The sequence below is a fragment of the Bombina bombina genome, chromosome 8 (assembly GCF_027579735.1).
Source record: "Bombina bombina isolate aBomBom1 chromosome 8, aBomBom1.pri, whole genome shotgun sequence".
Lineage (NCBI taxonomy): Eukaryota > Metazoa > Chordata > Amphibia > Anura > Bombinatoridae > Bombina > Bombina bombina.
The window spans coordinates 301,633,714-301,652,979 of NC_069506.1; the positions used below are offsets into that span (position 1 = coordinate 301,633,714).

General features: G+C 40.4%; 1 protein-coding gene across 1 annotated transcript in view; it reads left to right on the top strand.

Annotated features, from left to right (window-relative positions):
* Positions 1–16,832, top strand: part of LOC128639020 (amyloid beta precursor like protein 2) — a 101,241-nt gene extending 84,409 nt beyond the window's left edge. The window contains exons 10-11 of the mRNA XM_053691160.1: positions 7,946–8,101; positions 14,812–16,832. Of these exons, the coding sequence (XP_053547135.1) occupies positions 7,946–8,101; positions 14,812–14,913 (258 nt within the window). The 3' untranslated portion in view covers positions 14,914–16,832. The remainder of the gene's footprint in view (positions 1–7,945; positions 8,102–14,811) is intronic.
* Positions 16,833–19,266: the final 2,434 nt, after the last annotated feature.

A 19,266-nucleotide genomic window follows, 5' to 3' on the forward strand; every position in this document is an offset into this window, starting at 1 on the left:
CCCGATCCGGGACCGGATCTAGTGGGGGGCAGACTTTCCCTCTTCGCCCAGGCTTGGGCAAGAGATGTTCAGGATCCCTGGGCGTTAGAGATCATATCTCAGGGATACCTTCTGGACTTCAAATCCTCTCCCCCAAGAGGGAGATTTCATCTGTCAAGGTTGTCAACAAACCTAACAAAGAAGGAAGCGTTTCTACGCTGCGTACAAGATCTTTTATTAATGGGAGTGATCCATCCAGTTCCGCGGTTGGAACAAGGACAAGGGTTTTACTCAAATCTGTTTGTAGTTCCCAAAAAAGAGGGAACCTTCAGGCCAATCTTGGATTTAAAGATCCTAAACAAATTCCTAAGAGTTCCATCGTTCAAGATGGAAACTATTCGAACAATTTTGCCCATGATCCAAGAGGGTCAGTACTTGACCACAGTGGATTTAAAAGATGCTTACCTTCACATACCGATTCACAGAAGTCATTACCGGTATCTAAGGTTTGCCTTTTTAGACAGGCATTACCAGTTTGTAGCTCTTCCATTCGGACTGGCTACGGCTCCAAGAATCTTCACAAAGGTTCTGGGCACTCTTCTGGCGGTACTAAGACCGCGAGGAATTTCAGTAGCTCCGTACTTAGACGACATACTGATACAAGCTTCAAGCTTTCAAACTGCCAAATCTCATACAGAGATAGTACTGGCATTTCTAAGGTCGCATGGATGGAAAGTGAACGAAGAGAAAAGTTCTCTCTTTCCACTCACAAGAGTTCCCTTCCTGGGGACTCTGATAGATTCTGTAGAAATGAAGATTTACCTGACAGAGGACAGGTTAACAAAACTTCAAAGTGCATGCCGTGTCCTTCATTCCATTCAAGAGACCAGAAATTCTCTTCTATGGTGGCTTTATCGGCCACATCTGTCCAGGGGAATGCCATTCAGCAGGCCAGACTGGTCAATTGTAACAACAGACGCCAGCCTACTAGGTTGGGGCGCTGTCTGGAATTCTCTGAAGGCTCAGGGACTATGGAATCAGGAGGAGAGTCTTCTTCCAATAAACATTCTGGAATTGAGAGCAGTCCTCAATGCTCTTCTGGCTTGGCCCCAGTTAGCAACTCGGGGGTTCATCAGGTTCCAGTCGGACAACATCACGACTGTAGCTTATATCAACCATCAGGGAGGGACAAGAAGCTCCCTAGCAATGATGGAAGTATCGAAGATAATTCGCTGGGCAGAGTCTCACTCTTGCCACCTGTCTGCAATCCACATCCCGGGAGTGGAGAACTGGGAGGCGGATTTCTTAAGTCGTCAGACTTTTCATCCGGGGGAGTGGGAACTTCATCCAGAGGTCTTTGCCCAAATACTTCGACGTTGGGGCAAACCAGAGATAGATCTCATGGCGTCTCGACAGAACGCCAAGCTTCTGCGCTACGGGTCCAGATCCAGGGATCCGGGAGCGGTCCTGATAGATGCCTTGACAGCACCATGGACCTTCAGGATGGCTCATGTGTTTCCACCTTTCCCGATGCTTCCTCGATTGATTGCCAGAATCAAACAGGAGAAAGCATCAGTGATTCTAATAGCGCCTGCATGGCCACGCAGGACTTGGTATACAGATCTGGTGGACATGTCATTCTGTCCACCTTGGTCGTTACCTCTGAAACAGGACCTTCTGATTCAGGGTCCTTTCAAACATCAAAATCTAACTTCTCTGAAGCTGACTGCTTGGAAATTGAACGCTTGATCTTATCAAGGCGTGGTTTTTCTGAGTCAGTTATTGATACCTTAATACAGGCTAGGAAGCCTGTTACCAGAAAGATTTACCATAAAATATGGCGTAAATACCTATATTGGTGCGAATCCAAAGGTTACTCTTGGAGTAAGGTTAGGATTCCTAGGATATTGTCTTTTCTACAAGAAGGTTTAGAAAAGGGGTTATCCGCTAGTTCCTTAAAGGGACAGATCTCAGCTCTGTCCATTCTGTTACACAAGCGTCTGTCAGAAGTTCCAGACGTTCAGGCTTTTTGTCAGGCTTTGGCCAGGATTAAACCTGTGTTTAAAGCTGTGGCTCCACCATGGAGTTTAAACCTTGTTCTTAACGTTTTACAGGGTGTTCCGTTTGAACCCCTTCATTCCATTGATATAAAGTTGTTATCTTGGAAAGTTCTATTTTTAATGGCTATTTCCTCGGCTCGAAGAGTCTCTGAGTTATCAGCCTTACATTGTGATTCTCCTTATTTGATTTTTCACTCGGATAAGGTAGTTCTGCGTACTAAGCCTGGGTTCTTACCTAAGGTAGTCACTAACAGGAATATCAATCAGGAGATTGTTGTTCCATCCTTGTGCCCAAATCCTTCTTCGAGGAAGGAACGTCTTTTGCACAATCTGGATGTAGTTCGTACCCTTAAATTTTATTTACAGGCAACTAAAGATTTTCGACAAACGTCTTCCCTGTTTGTCGTTTACTCTGGTCAGAGGAGAGGTCAAAAAGCTTCTGCTACCTCTCTCTCTTTTTGGCTTCGTAGCATAATTCGTTTAGCTTATGAGACTGCTGGACAGCAGCCTCCTGAAAGAATTACAGCTCATTCCACTAGAGCTGTGGCTTCCACTTGGGCCTTTAAGAATGAGGCCTCTGTTGAACAGATTTGCAAGGCTGCAACTTGGTCTTCGCTTCATACTTTTTCCAAATTTTACAAATTTGACACTTTTGCTTCCTCTGAGGCTATTTTTGGGAGAAAGGTTCTTCAGGCAGTGGTTCCTTCTGTATAAAGAGCCTGCCTATCCCTCCCGTCATCCGTGTACTTTTGCTTTGGTATTGGTATCCCACAAGTAATGATGACCCGTGGACTGATCACACTTAACAGAAGAAAACATAATTTATGCTTACCTGATAAATTCCTTTCTTCTGTAGTGTGATCAGTCCACGGCCCGCCCTGTTTTTTAAGGCGGGTAAATATTTTTTAAATTATACTCCAGTCACCACTACACCCTTGGCTTCTCCTTTCTCGTTGGTCCTTGGTCGAATGACTGGAGGTGACGTAGAGGGGAGGAGCTATATAGCAACTCTGCTGGGTGAATCCTCTTGCACTTCCTGTAGGGGAGCAGTTAATATCCCACAAGTAATGATGACCCGTGGACTGATCACACTACAGAAGAAAGGAATTTATCAGGTAAGCATAAATTATGTTTTCTCTCTAGCTGTACCATAGTAGGTACATATGCTATAATATATAAAAAAAGAAATTAGTATAAATCCTTGCTGGAAAGCCTTTTGATTTATTAATGTCTGTTGGGTCACTTCTTGGACTTCTTGCAATGTTTAAAACAGAGGAGTTCTGTAGTCTTCAGTGAAGCACAGTGTGGGTTTTAGGAGTATTGTCATGAACTGAGTGTCCTCAAACTCGGCTTAGCATATTCTATGAAATAAAATGTAACTATCAAGTGCATGCATTTAACATAACAATTTCACTTTGGAGACTATCAGCTTGATCAGCTTTTTCATAATCTTAGTTTTCTCAAATCCTTTTCTACCTTCCATATTTTAGTGTTATGAACTGAACACATTGGCATTGATTTGATCTTTATTTTCTATTCAGATAATATATTTGACAGATGTATGCTTTTTTTGGTGGCAAAGTATGTAAATAATTGAATAACAGTTTGTTTGATTAGAGAGTCTGCCAATTTCCTGTGCAGTTTAATATATGTGGTGTTGCAGATTTGTGGCTTCATCTACTTCAACTAAAAAAATTCAGGAACCCAAGGCACAGACTTTTATTTACAATGTGTTGGTTTCTGAAAATTCAAATTTAAACTTGTCTTGGATAGAGCATGACATTTTTTTACTTATCTTCTCTATTTTGCTTAGTTCCCTTTGTATCTTTTGCTTAGGTGAGCTCAGGAGTGTGCATTTGTCTAGCCTTACGACAGTGTTTGCAACTTATAATATTGCTATAAATAAACAGTGCTGTCAGACTGCTAGACACGTGTATGCTCCTGAATTATCAGCCCACCTAGATTTACTCCAGCAAAGTATACAAAGAGAACAAAGCGAATTTGATAATAGAAGTAAATTGAGTTTATTTTTCTCTTTAATATTGTTTTATTGAGGCTTTTAGAATATTGGTACATATTACAAGTGTCATGACACAGTAAAGACAGTCACAAAAATATTTAAATGCAAGAAAGAAGTTAGTTCTGAGGAGCAGTTTGATCAGAGACAAATACACTAGAAACCTTGGTTTTACCTAGAAGGTCCTCCCATTGAAGAGACAGACCACTCTTGGACCTTACTTTGCTCATCAGGATTATATAAGGAAGTCAAGAAGAACTGAAAGGACTCTTTTGGGCCCTATTAAAATATAGTAAAAATTATGTAAGGAATTATAGTGTTAAATGGTTGTAGCAACTGAACATCTAAGCATGAAACTAGCATAATACAACTAAAAGGGAAGAAATGTCTGCATATAGATATTTAGGAGGGAGCACCCCTTTAAGAACCCCAAACTAAGTACAATCTAGGCAATAAATCTCTATATATAGTAGCCGGTTACCCTATGTGACCACACTAGATCTGTAAATGAATAGGTAGGAGTCAACTAAGAAAAAGTAATATGCATATACTTAATGAGTTCCTATACTAGTTTTATCCAAAACTTACTATCTCTATGGCACTAAATATATGAAATGTATGTCTTAATAGAGTGCCTAGTTCAGAAAAAACAAATAGGTTAATGGTAGCTGGTTTGGGAAGCTGAAAAAAACTATTTCTTAGATGCAAATAATTTGGTAAAAATCACATTGAATCTTTAATGAAGCCTGTTTTGCAGAGTATAACACACAGATATCCTGTGGAGAGGGCATACCTAACAAAGGAAATACTCCATATGTTTGGTCATGTAAGTTATAGGACACCGAAAAGTATCTATAGCGAGTTAACCCTACAGAACATTAGAAATATTACATGTTACAGACTATAGTAAGCAAGCTGAACTGCACTCCAGTGTCTGTTGTCTCATAACTAGGCACATAGTCGTCTTGTACAAATTTACAGTTATACTTTATAACAGACTAAGATGGCATTAAGCATTAGTAGTGACTACACTCGTAGAAAAAGATGTAGTAACCATTAATAGTTTAAAGTACAGACTATGTTCAGCGTGGTCTGTGTTGAGAGATATTGCAAGAAAAACACATCAGACCTTTAAGTTGCCACATAAAAAGAAAATAAAACTAAGGTAGGGCACTTCTATAGACCTCAAATATGCCGTATATTTATGGCATATGAGGTCTATAGAGGTACCCTACCTTAGTTTTATGGGATACATATGTTCGACCAAGCCAGTCCTCAGACATCCAAATGATTGGCTTTATTTCTCAAGAGGTCGTTATATGGGGTATCATCACCTCTCTGGGTTTTCCCCCATAGTTGTCGAAATAAGGGTAGGTGAAGCCGTCCAGTCTTATAATGGGCAAAGTCTTATAATGGGAAAGAAATGTTAGAACCTGGGCTCATATGTTGCCTCGGCTGAGTTTGGTATCAGTCAATAGTTGTAAATGCCCCTCAGCAATGACCAACTCAGCAGATCTGTACCTTGAGTTTAATGTGATATTTGAGTGTCTAGGAGCTTTAGTGCTGTGCTGCAGATAGTCCACTGTTGCACCAGTCGAGACCATGGGACCTTCACCAACTTCAGGGAGGCTAGCTGCATCCTTTCTATTAGCTGGGGTTAGTCCCATTCTAACTTCCTCCTGTGCAATCGACCAGGGTCTCAAAACACCATCAGCTTCTCCGAATTGCTAAACTTTGCAGATCCTATTTCGGTCCCCCTATTACCGTCTCCGACAGCATTGGTATACTGCTCTGTTGACTTGCAGGATCAGTTGCCTTAGCCTTTGAAATCACATCTGTGACTTGGTGTGGGGTCTCTCGTTTGGCCATTGTTTTGCAAAGAATAGTCTAATCTGCTATTTATTTTGTAAGAGGAGGAGAGTCAGAATCCATAGCTATACTTCCCACTTTACTGACCCATTAAGCTAATTGTTAAACATTTTTATTAACTAAAACAGATGCCTTTAAAACTCCCCATATTTCTGATAAAAACCTAGTTAAATATTCAAATGGCCTTCTGCAGCACCACAAGCTCACTTACCAGCAAGGTTTATTAGTTATAATTTTTTTATTAGGTAAGATTTCTTATAGTAAGAATGTTGATCCATGAACTCGCTGTATAATTTGCTCACAATGATCTTTTTTTTTTTCTTAAAAAAAAAACCTGCTGATATATAAGTGAGAACTCAAGCTTTTCTGGTTCTAGTCTGTATATTACATCGGTAACGTTTGTCACCGTTTTGAAGGTTGGGTAACAAAGATCTACATTTGATCTTTGTACCAACTATTCTCAATGTCACCTCTTGTGCTCAGGCATTATACTGATGAGTCTTAGAGACAATGCACTCAGGCAAACAGCAGATACGTTTTTTGTATTGAATGCAGGAACACACTTTCAATAGAGCTTGGTTCCATCACCTCTGCTGGGAAGTTAAAGGGACATGAAACCCAAAATCTGTGCCATGATTCAGATAGAGCTTTCTAATGTACAAATTCTTTGGTATCTCTCGTTGAAAGCATGCACACGTCTGGAGCACTATATGGCAGCAGTTTTGCTAGAATGTTATCCATTGGAAAGATCACTAGATAATGGCAGCTCTATTTCCTGCCAGACACATACCTAGGTATTTTCAACAAAGAATACAATGGGAATGAAGCTATTTTGATGATAGAATGGTATGCTCTGTCTCATACAAAAGAAATATGTTGTGTCATATCCCTTTAATATCTTATGTGTTTACATAGCTTTAGATTTCCTGTAGCCATTAATGCAGTGCAGACATTTTTAGCATAGGTGGTAGTTTCTACACGAAAAGGGGTTATTTTAAATGACAAAGGTAAAGGGTAAAATGAATGATTGGGAGAAGTTAACATTACACTGTCTCTTTAAACTCCTTCCTGTGACATTGAATGTAACCATAGCAATAGTCTATTAATTGCAGAATAGCACAATACTATGTCGTGTACATAACTCGAGACTGTTCAGCCTTTGTTCATGCACAATTGTGGGAAATTCCAGGCTACAAAATGCTTATTCCACAGTGTTTTAGACTGTGTAGCTAGCTAGACTTAAAGCAAAATGGAAGTGTTAATTACAGCATTTGACCAATTGGTGATAGGCTCAGGTCTCTTCCTCCCTGGGTCCTTAACCTACAGCCACAAAATGCATGTCCTTCAGCCAAACACACTGAGATACAAGCAAGGGTGACAGACGCTTTGTAATTTCCCTAGACACATACAAAACACAGAAATGGACTGCACTCTCAAACCGTACTGGGGTACACATCCCATAACCCTGCAAAACTTACAGCTCTAGGTGCTCACTAGCACTCACAGCCAGCTGAACAGCTTTCTGTGACTCAGGCAGTTAACCCCAGCTTTGTGTGTCTGTAGATTAGGGACCCAAGGAAGAAGAAACCATGTCACCATCTTGAGCAAATCACCGTTTGGCCGAATGCTGTAACTAACTCTTCCATTTTGCTTTTAATCTAGCTGTGTGCTGTCAAGAGTGCTGGAATCTCTGTTGTGTTAATCATTTTTTGTAATTTTCTCTATGGGCTTTGCACCTAGGCTTGTCTAGGGTTACTGCTTGAGTCACTGTGTGCACATTGTACTGGTTAATTCTTGAATTATATGTTTTATTCAAAGAACTCTTGTAGAATTGCTTACCATAATGCACCTGTAATAGTGCTGGATGGGAATGAATGTGTTTGAAAAAGATATAAATGTTTAGTGGCAGCTTTGTCAATCCTACATTTATACCACCTCCTTTACAGGACATTGTAAAGGGTTTTCGACATCTCATATAATTGGATTATGTTAATAATGCAGTGTCTCTCCTCTTCTGTAGGATACAGATGGATCCCTGCGCAATGAGTTCAGCTTCAGCAGTAGCACCCTCATCAGTCTGCTTGTCATTGCAGTTGCTATAGCTACAGTGATTGTCATCAGCTTAGTGTTACTGCGAAAGAGGCAATATGGTACAATCAGCCATGGGATTGTGGAGGTGAGGATAATGCTTATAACCTAAATGGCTTGAGGGCAATATCTAATATGTAGACTGGTGTTTTTAAGTTTAGGCTTTAGACTCTGGATAGTGGTATGCAAATTCTAGACGCGTTTGTGGACTGATACATTTACAAAATTTCTACACGTTTGGCGAACAATGTTTTTCATGAATTTTTTTAATCTATGTGCTGAGATTTTTTTAATTTGCAAAGAGCCTACTAGTATGCACTTAAAGGCATGTGGAACTCGATTTTTATTTTTCTCCAACATAGGTGTGTCCGGTCCACGGCGTCATCCTTACTTGTGGGATATTCTCTTCCCCAACAGGAAATGGCAAAGAGCCCAGCAAAGCTGGTCACATGATCCCTCCTAGGCTCCGCCTTCCCCAGTCATTCTCTTTGCCGTTGTACAGGCAACATCTCCACAGAGATGGCTTAGAGTTTTTTGGTGTTTAACTGTAGTTTTTATTATTCAATCAAGAGTTTGTTATTTTAAAATAGTGCTGGTATGTACTATTTACTCTGAAACAGAAAGGTGATGAAGATTTCTGTTTGTAAGAGGAAAATGATTTTAGCAACCGTTACTAAAATCGATGGCTGTTTCCACACAGGACTGTTGAGAGGAATTAACTTCAGTTGGGGGAAACAGTGAGCAGACTTTTGCTGCTTGAGGTATGACACATTTCTAACAAGACGATGTAATGCTGGAAGCTGTCATTTTCCCTATGGGATCCGGTAAGCCATTTTTATTACATAAGAAAAAAAGGGCTTCACAAGGGCTTTTAAGACTGTAGACATTTTCTGGGCTAAAACGATTGATATATAAACATATTTTATACTTCATAGCTTTGAGGAATTATTTTATTCTTGGGAATTATGTAAAATAACCGGCAGGCACTGTATTGGACACCTTATCCTCTAGGGGCTTTCCCTAATCATAGGCAGAGCCTCATTTTCGCGCCTCTATTGCGCACTTGTTTTTAGGAAGCATGACATGCAGATGCATGTGTGAGGAGCTCTGATACACAGAAAAGACTTTCTGAAGGCGTCATTTGGTATCGTATTCCCCTTTGGGCTTGGTTGGGTCTCAGCAAAGCAGATACCAGGGACTGTAAAGGGGTTAAATATAAAAACGGCTCCGGTTCCGTTATTTTAAGAGTTAAAGCTTTCAAATTTGGTGTGCAATACTTTTAAGGCTTTAAGACACTGTGGTGAAATTTTGGTGAATTTTGAACAATTCCTTCATACTTTTTCACATTTGCAGTAATAAAGTGTGTTCAGTTTAAAATTTAAAGTGACAGTAACGGTTTTATTTTAAAACGTTTTTTGTACTTTGTTATCAAGTTTATGCCTGTTTAACATGTCTGAACTACCAGATAGACTGTGTTCTGTATGTGGGGAAGCCAAGGTTCCTTCTCATTTAAATAGATGTGATTTATGTGACACAAAATTTAGAGAAAATGATGCCCAAGATGATTCCTCAAGTGAGGGGAGTAAGCATGGTACTGCATCATCCCCTCCTTCGTCTACACCAGTCTTGCCCACACAGGAGGCCCCTAGTACATCTAGTGCGCCAATACTCCTTACTATGCAACAATTAACGGCTGTAATGGATAATTCTATCAAAAACATTTTAGCCAAAATGCCCACTTATCAGCGAAAGCGCGACTGCTCTGTTTTAGAAAATACTGAAGAGCATGAGGACGCTGATGATATTGGTTCTGAAATGCCCCTACACCAGTCTGAGGGGGGCCAGGGAGGTTTTGTCTGAGGGAGAAATTTCAGATTCAGGGAAAATTTCTCAACAAGCTGAACCTGGTGTGATTACATTTAAATTTAAATTGGAACATCTCCGCGCCCTGCTTAAGGAGGTGTTAACTACTCTGGATGATTGTGAGAATTTGGTCATTCCAGAGAAATTATGTAAAATGGACAAGTTCCTAGAGGTCCCGGGGCCCCCCGAAGCTTTTCCTATACCCAAGCGGGTGGCGGACATTGTAAATAAAGAATGGGAAAGGCCCGGCATACCTTTCGTCCCTCCCCCTATATTTAAGAAATTGTTTCCTATGGTCGACCCCAGAAAGGACTTATGGCAGACAGTCCCCAAGGTCGAGGGGGCGGTTTCTACTCTAAACAAACGCACTACTATACCCATAGAAGATAGTTGTGCTTTCAAAGATCCTATGGATAAAAAATTAGAGGGTTTGCTTAAAAAGATGTTTGTTCAGCAAGGTTACCTTCTACAACCAATTTCATGCATTGTTCCTGTCACTACAGCAGCGTGTTTCTGGTTCGATGAACTAGAAAAGGCGCTCAATAAAGATTCTTCTTATGAGGAGATTTTGGACAGAATTCATGCTCTCAAATTGGCTAACTCTTTCACCCTAGACGCCACTTTGCAATTGGCTAGATTAGCGGCGAAAAATTCTGGGTTTGCTATTGTGGCGCGCAGAGCGCTTTGGCTAAAATCTTGGTCAGCGGATGCGTCTTCCAAGAACAAATTGCTTAACATTCCTTTCAAGGGGAAAACGCTGTTTGGCCCTGACTTGAAAGAGATTATTTCTGATATCACTGGGGGCAAGGGCCACGCCCTTCCTCAGGATAGGTCTTTCAAGGCCAAAAATAAACCTAATTTTCGTCCCTTTCGCAGAAACGGACCAGCCCCAAGTGCTACGTCCTCTAAGCAAGAGGGTAATACTTCTCAAGCCAAGCCAGCCTGGAGGCCAATGCAAGGCTGGAACAAAGGAAAGCAGGCCAAGAAACCTGCCACTGCTACCAAGACAGCATGAGATGTTGGCCCCCGATCCGGGACCGGATCTGGTGGGGGGCAGACTCTCTCTCTTCGCTCAGGCTTGGGCAAGAGATGTTCTGGATCCTTGGGCGCTAGAAATAGTCTCCCAAGGTTATCTTCTGGAATTCAAGGGGCTTCCCCCAAGGGGGAGGTTCCACAGGTCTCAATTGTCTTCAGACCACATAAAAAAACAGGCATTCTTACATTGTGTAGAAGACCTGTTAAAAATGGGAGTGATTCATCCTGTTCCATTAGGAGAACAAGGGATGGGGTTCTACTCCAATCTGTTCGTAGTTCCCAAAAAAGAGGGAACATTCAGACCAATCTTAGATCTCAAGATCCTAAACAAGTTTCTCAAGGTTCCATCGTTCAAAATGGAAACCATTCGAACAATTCTTCCTTCCATCCAGGAAGGTCAATTCATGACCACGGTGGATTTAAAGGATGCGTATCTACATATTCCTATCCACAAGGAACATCATCGGTTCCTAAGGTTCGCATTCCTGGACAAGCATTACCAGTTTGTGGCACTTCCGTTCGGATTAGCCACTGCTCCAAGAATTTTCACAAAGGTACTAGGGTCCCTTCTAGCGGTGCTAAGACCAAGGGGCATTGCAGTAGTACCTTACTTGGACGACATTCTGATTCAAGCGTCGTCCCTTCCACAAGCAAAGGCTCACACGGACATTGTCCTGGCCTTTCTCAGATCTCACGGGTGGAAAGTGAACGTAGAAAAAAGTTCTCTATCTCCGTCAACAAGGGTTCCCTTCTTGGGAACAATAATAGACTCCTTAGAAATGAGGATTTTTCTGACAGAGGCCAGAAAATCAAAACTTCTAAACTCTTGTCAAGTACTTCATTCTGTTCCTCTTCCTTCCATAGCGCAGTGCATGGAAGTAATAGGTTTGATGGTAGCGGCAATGGACATAGTTCCTTTTGCGCGAATTCATCTAAGACCATTACAACTGTGCATGCTCAGTCAGTGGAATGGGGATTATACAGACTTGTCTCCGACGATACAAGTAGATCAGAGGACCAGAGATTCACTCCGTTGGTGGCTGTCCCTGGACAACCTGTCACAGGGGATGAGCTTCCGCAGACCAGAGTGGGTCATTGTCACGACCGACGCCAGTCTGGTGGGCTGGGGCGCGGTCTGGGGACCCCTGAAAGCTCAGGGTCTTTGGTCTCGGGAAGAATCTCTTCTCCCGATAAATATTCTGGAACTGAGAGCGATATTCAATGCTCTCAAGGCTTGGCCTCGGCTAGCAAAGGCCAAATTCATACGGTTTCAATCAGACAACATGACGACTGTTGCATACATCAACCATCAGGGGGGAACAAGGAGTTCCCTGGCGATGGAAGAAGTGACCAAAATCATTCAATGGGCGGAGACTCACTCCTGCCACTTGTCTGCAATCCACATCCCAGGAGTGGAAAATTGGGAAGCGGATTTTCTGAGTCGTCAGACATTTTATCCGGGGGAGTGGGAACTCCATCCGGAAATCTTTGCCCAAATTACTCAGTTGTGGGGCATTCCAGACATGGATCTGATGGCCTCTCGTCAGAACTTCAAGGTTCCTTGCTACGGGTCCAGATCCAGGGATCCCAAGGCGACTCTAGTAGATGCACTAGTAGCACCTTGGACCTTCAAACTAGCTTATGTATTCCCGCCGTTTCCTCTCATCCCCAGGCTGGTAGCCAGGATCAATCAGGAGAGGGCATCGGTGATCTTGATAGCTCCTGCGTGGCCACGCAGGACTTGGTATGCAGACCTGGTGAATATGTCATCGGCTCCACCATGGAAGCTACCTTTGAGACGGGACCTTCTTGTTCAAGGTCCGTTCGAACATCCGAATCTGGTCTCACTCCAACTGACTGCCTGGAGATTGAACGCTTGATCTTATCAAAGCGAGGGTTCTCAGATTCTGTCATTGATACTCTTGTTCAGGCCAGAAAGCCTGTAATTAGAAAAATCTACCACAAAATATGGAAAAAATATATCTGTTGGTGTGAATCTAAAGGATTCCCTTGGGACAAGATAAAAATTCCTAGGATTCTATCCTTTCTTCAAGAAGGTTTGGAGAAAGGATTATCTGCAAGTTCTTTGAAGGGACAGATTTCTGCCTTATCTGTGTTACTTCACAAAAAGCTGGCAGCTGTGCCAGATGTTCAAGCCTTTGTTCAGGCTCTGGTTAGAATCAAGCCTGTTTACAAACCTTTGACTCCTCCTTGGAGTCTCAATTTAGTTCTTTCAGTTCTTCAGGGGGTTCCGTTTGAACCCTTACATTCCGTTGATATTAAGTTATTATCTTGGAAAGTTTTGTTTTTGGTTGCAATTTCTTCTGCTAGAAGAGTTTCAGAATTATCTGCTCTGCAGTGTTCTCCTCCTTATCTGGGGTTCCATGCAGATAAGGTGGTTTTGCGTACTAAACCTGGTTTTCTTCCAAAAGTTGTTTCTAACAAAAACATTAACCAGGAGATAGTCGTGCCTTCTTTGTGTCCGAATCCAGTTTCAAAGAAGGAACGTTTGTTGCACAATTTGGATGTTGTTCATGCTTTAAAATTCTATTTAGATGCTACAAAGGATTTTAGACAAACATCTTCCTTGTTTGTTGTTTATTCTGGTAAAAGGAGAGGTCAAAAAGCAACTTCTACCTCTCTCTCCTTTTGGCTTAAAAGCATCATCAGATTGGCTTACGAGACTGCCGGACGGCAGCCTCCTGAAAGAATCACAGCTCATTCCACTAGGGCTGTGGCTTCCACATGGGCCTTCAAGAACGAGGCTTCTGTTGATCAGATATGTAAGGCAGCGACTTGGTCTTCACTGCACACTTTTACCAAATTTTACAAATTTGATACTTTTGCTTCTTCTGAGGCTATTTTTGGGAGAAAGGTTTTGCAAGCCGTGGTGCCTTCCATCTAGGTGACCTGATTTGCTCCCTCCCTTCATCCGTGTCCTAAAGCTTTGGTATTGGTTCCCACAAGTAAGGATGACGCCGTGGACCGGACACACCAATGTTGGAGAAAACAGAAATTATGTTTACCGGATAAATTACTTTCTCCAACGGTGTGTCCGGTCCACGGCCCGCCCTGGTTTTTTAATCAGGTCTGATAATTTATTTTCTTTAACTACAGTCACCACGGTATCATATGATTTCTCCTATGCAAATATTCCTCCTTAACGTCGGTCGAATGACTGGGGAAGGCGGAGCCTAGGAGGGATCATGTGACCAGCTTTGCTGGGCTCTTTGCCATTTCCTGTTGGGGAAGAGAATATCCCACAAGTAAGGATGACGCCGTGGACCGGACACACCGTTGGAGAAAGTAATTTATCAGGTAAACATAAATTCTGTTTTTTTGTGATTCCGATAGAGCATGTGATTTTAAATAACTTTCTAATTTGCGTCTATTTTTTCTTCGTTCTCTTGGTATCCTTTTTATCTTTTTTTAAATCTATTTGCAAGAGCACTATTTCCGGACATGTAGTGCTTCAGATGCCTACCTAGGAATCTCTTTAACAAAGAATATCATGGGAACAAAGCAAATTTCATAATAGAAGTAAATTAGAATATATTTTTTTTTATAAAGGGTACGCTCTGAGTTACAAAATATTTTTTTTGTTTTTCATATCCCTTTAATTATCCTTTCCTGTGGTTTGCTTGTTGTGTGTGTGTGTGTGTGTGTATGTGTGTATATGTATATATATATATGTATGTATGTATTTATATATTATATGAAATCCAGAGCTTTGAAATCTGTTTATTTTAAAGGGGAAAAACAAACACATTACATAAGTGGTTCCACTGATATCTAACTTTTATACTCATAATATTTTACTATTTGTTGCTGTGCATCCATATAAATTGGTACTGCTCCATTTTAATTATTTATAATAACAGAATGTTCTGTGATCTCTAGGTTGACCCGATGTTAACTCCTGAGGAGCGTCACCTGAACAAGATGCAGAATCATGGCTATGAAAACCCTACATACAAATATTTGGAGCAGATGCAGATTTGAATGATACGTTCTTGGGGGGGGGGGGATTGGGGATGGGAACATGAGCCTAGGCAGGGTCTGAAAACTGGAGGGGCCAAAGAAAATGCGGTGTATTGCTTTTGGTTTGTCTGCATTGAAGGTTTGCCTTTCACTTGGGGGCGCTCCTGGACTCTTTAATAATCACTTCCAAGATTTTAATTTTCCATTGTTTTAAACGGGTGACAGAATAGAGATAAGATTCTTCAGTAAATATTTTATTGCTGATCTTTTAAGGTGTAGGTTTTTTTTCTTGTTTTTTTGTTTGTTTTTTTAAACTAGGAAAATATCATTTAGATCACTTGTGTGTCTCTAACAAACTATATAAATATATATAAATATATATATATATAAATGGAAAAATGTTAATTTCTATCTTTTTTCAGTAAAATGCTTGTTGATGCAGCATCTTTCTATCTTGCTGGCTTATTTTAAAAAAAATAAAATAAAAAAAATTGACTCTTCTGTGAATAACTAGGGGGGAAAAAAACTGATATGTTGTGTTGCTCTAGATTGCTATTCCAGCATTTTTATGATGGATGAGATTTAAAATGTTAATGTTTGATGGTGTTATTAACAGAGGTAGTTAACTCCTATGTTTATCTGTCTCGGTAAATCATAAATCATCGGTATTTCATGAACAGGGGTGATGGAAATTTTAGTTTTCTATAAATTATGAAAAGAAAAGAAAGTTTTAAAGAGATGTGAACTATGCAGGGATAATTTTGTGGTGTTTTTAAAGGTGCAATAAATACACATTTCTGTCGTGACCTACTTTATAATAATTACAGATTAGTATCCGAAATTAATCTCAACAGCACAAAGGTGGGAATAAAGACTTTATTTACAACCTAAATACAAAACAGTCTTGTAAAATGGCTAAATTACATTTCCCCTCAAAACGTTTTAAAAACATTATACCGATGATTAATGATTTTCCAAGGCATTATATATTAAACATATTTTTGATGTTAATTTAAGAACTGTGCAACTATCTTGTAAAATATTAGTTGCTTAAGATCCTGTTTGGCAATATTTCTAATGTGTACTACTGATTATATTATGGGTATTGAACTGCCTGGACCACTGTTTGTTTTTCTCTAATGATCATCAGATCCTAATAAAAACAAAAAAACAATCTGAGTATGAGATAATTATCTAATCCTGTTCTTGAAACCAAATAGATACATTCCATAATTTACCAGTTTGCTTTTGCACTACTTCTACTACTGTAGAAGTCCTCAATATATCCAATGGAAATCCTTATTGAGGTATTGCCTAACTTGCACCTTTTAAGAGAATACAATGTAGTTTAAAAATGTGTATAATTATTTAACAAAAGGTATTTCCTGTTACAATACAGATTATGCCTGACCAAGACTGTAATCTGCAGTTTAAGCACCAAATTATCTTATTGATCGCAAGAACAAGGAAGGCTATGTGACATTTGCATGACCTACAGACATAGACTCGTAGTTCTCCACCTTGTGGCATATTTGCCGGAGCCAATAATTCACTGTGTGGTAGATATGGTAGAGGACAGATGCAGATGTTCTGCAATCCAGCCTTTTGGGTAATATTTAGAAAAAGTAACTTTCCTAGACGACTCAAGGTTTTCTTGGAATCCCCACCCTGTCTTTGTTATGCTTGTAAAGTTGATGTTGGCTAAAACTGCATCTTCTCAGATTTAATTATTTTATAAATTTTAAGGTTCTGGTAACCTGTGGTGTGCGTCTTACTATATTCTTTTATTTTACTGTGATGTTCTAATTTTTTTTTTTTTTTACCCTCATAACTTTTCGCACTATGCACAGATTCAACTTTAACCTGCAAGATCCCTTTGTGTGTTCTGTGGGGAATGTAAAAATTTAAAAACACGTCAATAAACACTAACTTCCATAGAATGTGTCTGGTGTGTGTTTTTTTTATTTAAACATTTTTTTTTTTAATTACATTTAATTGCAACAAATACCATTATTCATGAAATTAACAAATATTTGAGACACTGGTAGCCAAGGTGTTAATGTTTAAGGTCTGCAGTGTAAAGGTCCATTACCGCTTAAGGGTTAAAGGAATATGAAATACAAAATAATTTCTTCTACAAGATACGATGAGTCCACAGATTTCATCCTTGTGGGATATTAACCTCCTGCTAACAAAGTTGCGAAGAGCACCACAGCAGAGCTGTGTGTGTGTATATATATATATCTCCTCCATTCCCTCCACCCCCAGTCATTCTCTTTGCCTGTGTTAGTAATAGGAAGAGGTAAAGTGAGGTGTTGGTTTTAGATTCTTCTATCAAGAAGTTTTTTATTTGAAATGGTACCGGTGAGTACTATTTTCCTCAGGGAGATATGGAAGAAGAAGATTTCTGCCCTGAGGTTGATGATCTTAGCAGATGTAACTAAGATCCATGTTGGTTCCCACAGAGCTTCTGAAGGTAGTGCAAGAGAAATCTTCAGTGTGGAGAACGGTTTCATGCTACAAGCAGCATTGAGGTATGTTCAGTCTTTTATTTCTGAGGAGACTTGGTATATCAGAACTGGCTGACATTTTTTTCCCTGCAAGGGAAGGGGTAAGCAGTAGACCTGTACACAGAGGGTATTAATGAAAATCCTGTGTTTATATATTTTACTTGACATTGTATTGGGCTGAGAGCAATATTCAATGGGACACTGGGAGAGGCAGCTTGACGTTTTTATTTTGTACCAAGAGAGTCAGTAGGGCTGCAGTGTTATTAATAGTGTTTAAGGGGACCACATGGCTTAATTTTCAAACCGCTTCCCATGCGGTTATACAGACACTGAGGACGACGTCCATGATGGGCGGGGCCTATTTCGCGCGCTCAGACGCGCAGTTTACTCTGACTGAGAAGGCAGCAGACATTAGCTCAGGTGGGGCCTAAACTTGTGTTCTGTTTACCGGATCGTTGTAGAGTCATTTTGCAGTACCCTGGTAGGCGCCACAGCTCTGAGGTGCAGGGGTAATTTCTTTCATGTAATTAGCAAGAGTCCATGAGCTAGTGACGTATGGGATATACATTCCTACCAGGAGGGGCAAAGTTTCCCAAACCTCAAAATGCCTATAAATACACCCCTCACCACACCCACAATTCAGTTTTACAAACTTTGCCTCCGATGGAGGTGGTGAAGTAAGTTTGTGCTAGATTCTACGTTGATATGCGCTCCGCAGCAAGTTGGAGCCCGGTTTTCCTCTCAGCGTGCAGTGAATGTCAGAGGGATGTGAGGAGAGTATTGCCTATTTGAATGCAGTGATCTCCTTCTACGGGGTCTATTTCATAGGTTCTCTGTTATCGGTCGTAGAGATTCATCTCTTACCTCCCTTTTCAGATCGACGATATACTCTTATATATACCATTACCTCTACTGATTCTCGTTTCAGTACTGGTTTGGCTATCTGCTATATGTAGATGAGTGTCCTGGGGTAAGTAAGTCTTATTTTCTGTGACACTCCAAGCTATGGTTGGGCACTTTGTTTATAAAGTTCTAAATATATGTATTCAAACATTTATTTGCCTTGACTCAGAATGTTCAACTTTCCTTATTTTCAGACAGTCAGTTTCATATTTGGGATAATGCATTTGATTTAATAAATTTTTTCTTACCTTCAAAAAATTTGACTCTTCCCTGTGGGCTGTTAGGCTCGCGGGGGCTGAAAATGCTTCATTTTATTGCGTCATTCTTGGCGCGGATTTTTTTGGCGCAAAAATTCTATTTCCGTTTCCGGCGTCATACGTGTCGCCGGAAGTTGCGTCTTTTTTTTGACGTTATTTTGCGCCAAAAATGTCGGCGTTCCGGATGTGGCGTCATTTTTGGCGCCAAAAGCATTTAGGCGCCAAATAATGTGGGCGTCTTATTTGGCGCGAAAAAATATGGGCGTCACTTTTGTCTCCACATTATTTTAGTCTCATTTTTTATTGCTTCTGGTTGCTAGAAGCTTGTTCTTTGGCATTTTTTCCCATTCCTGAAACTGTCTTTTAAGGAATTTGATCAATTTTGCTTTATATATGTTGTTTTTTCTCTTACATATTGCAAGATGTCCCACGTTGCATCTGAGTCAGAAGATACTACAGGAAAATCGCTGTCAAGTGCTGAATCTACCAAAGCTAAGTGCATCTGCTGTAAACTTTTGGTAGCTATTCCTCCAGCTGTTGTTTGTATTGATTGTCATGACAAACTTGTTAAAGCAGATAATATTTCCTTTAGTAAAGTACCATTGCCTGTTGCAGTTCCTTCAACATCTAAGGTGCAGAATGTTCCTGATAATATAAGAGATTTTGTTTCATAATCCATTAAGAAGGCTATATCTGTTATTTCT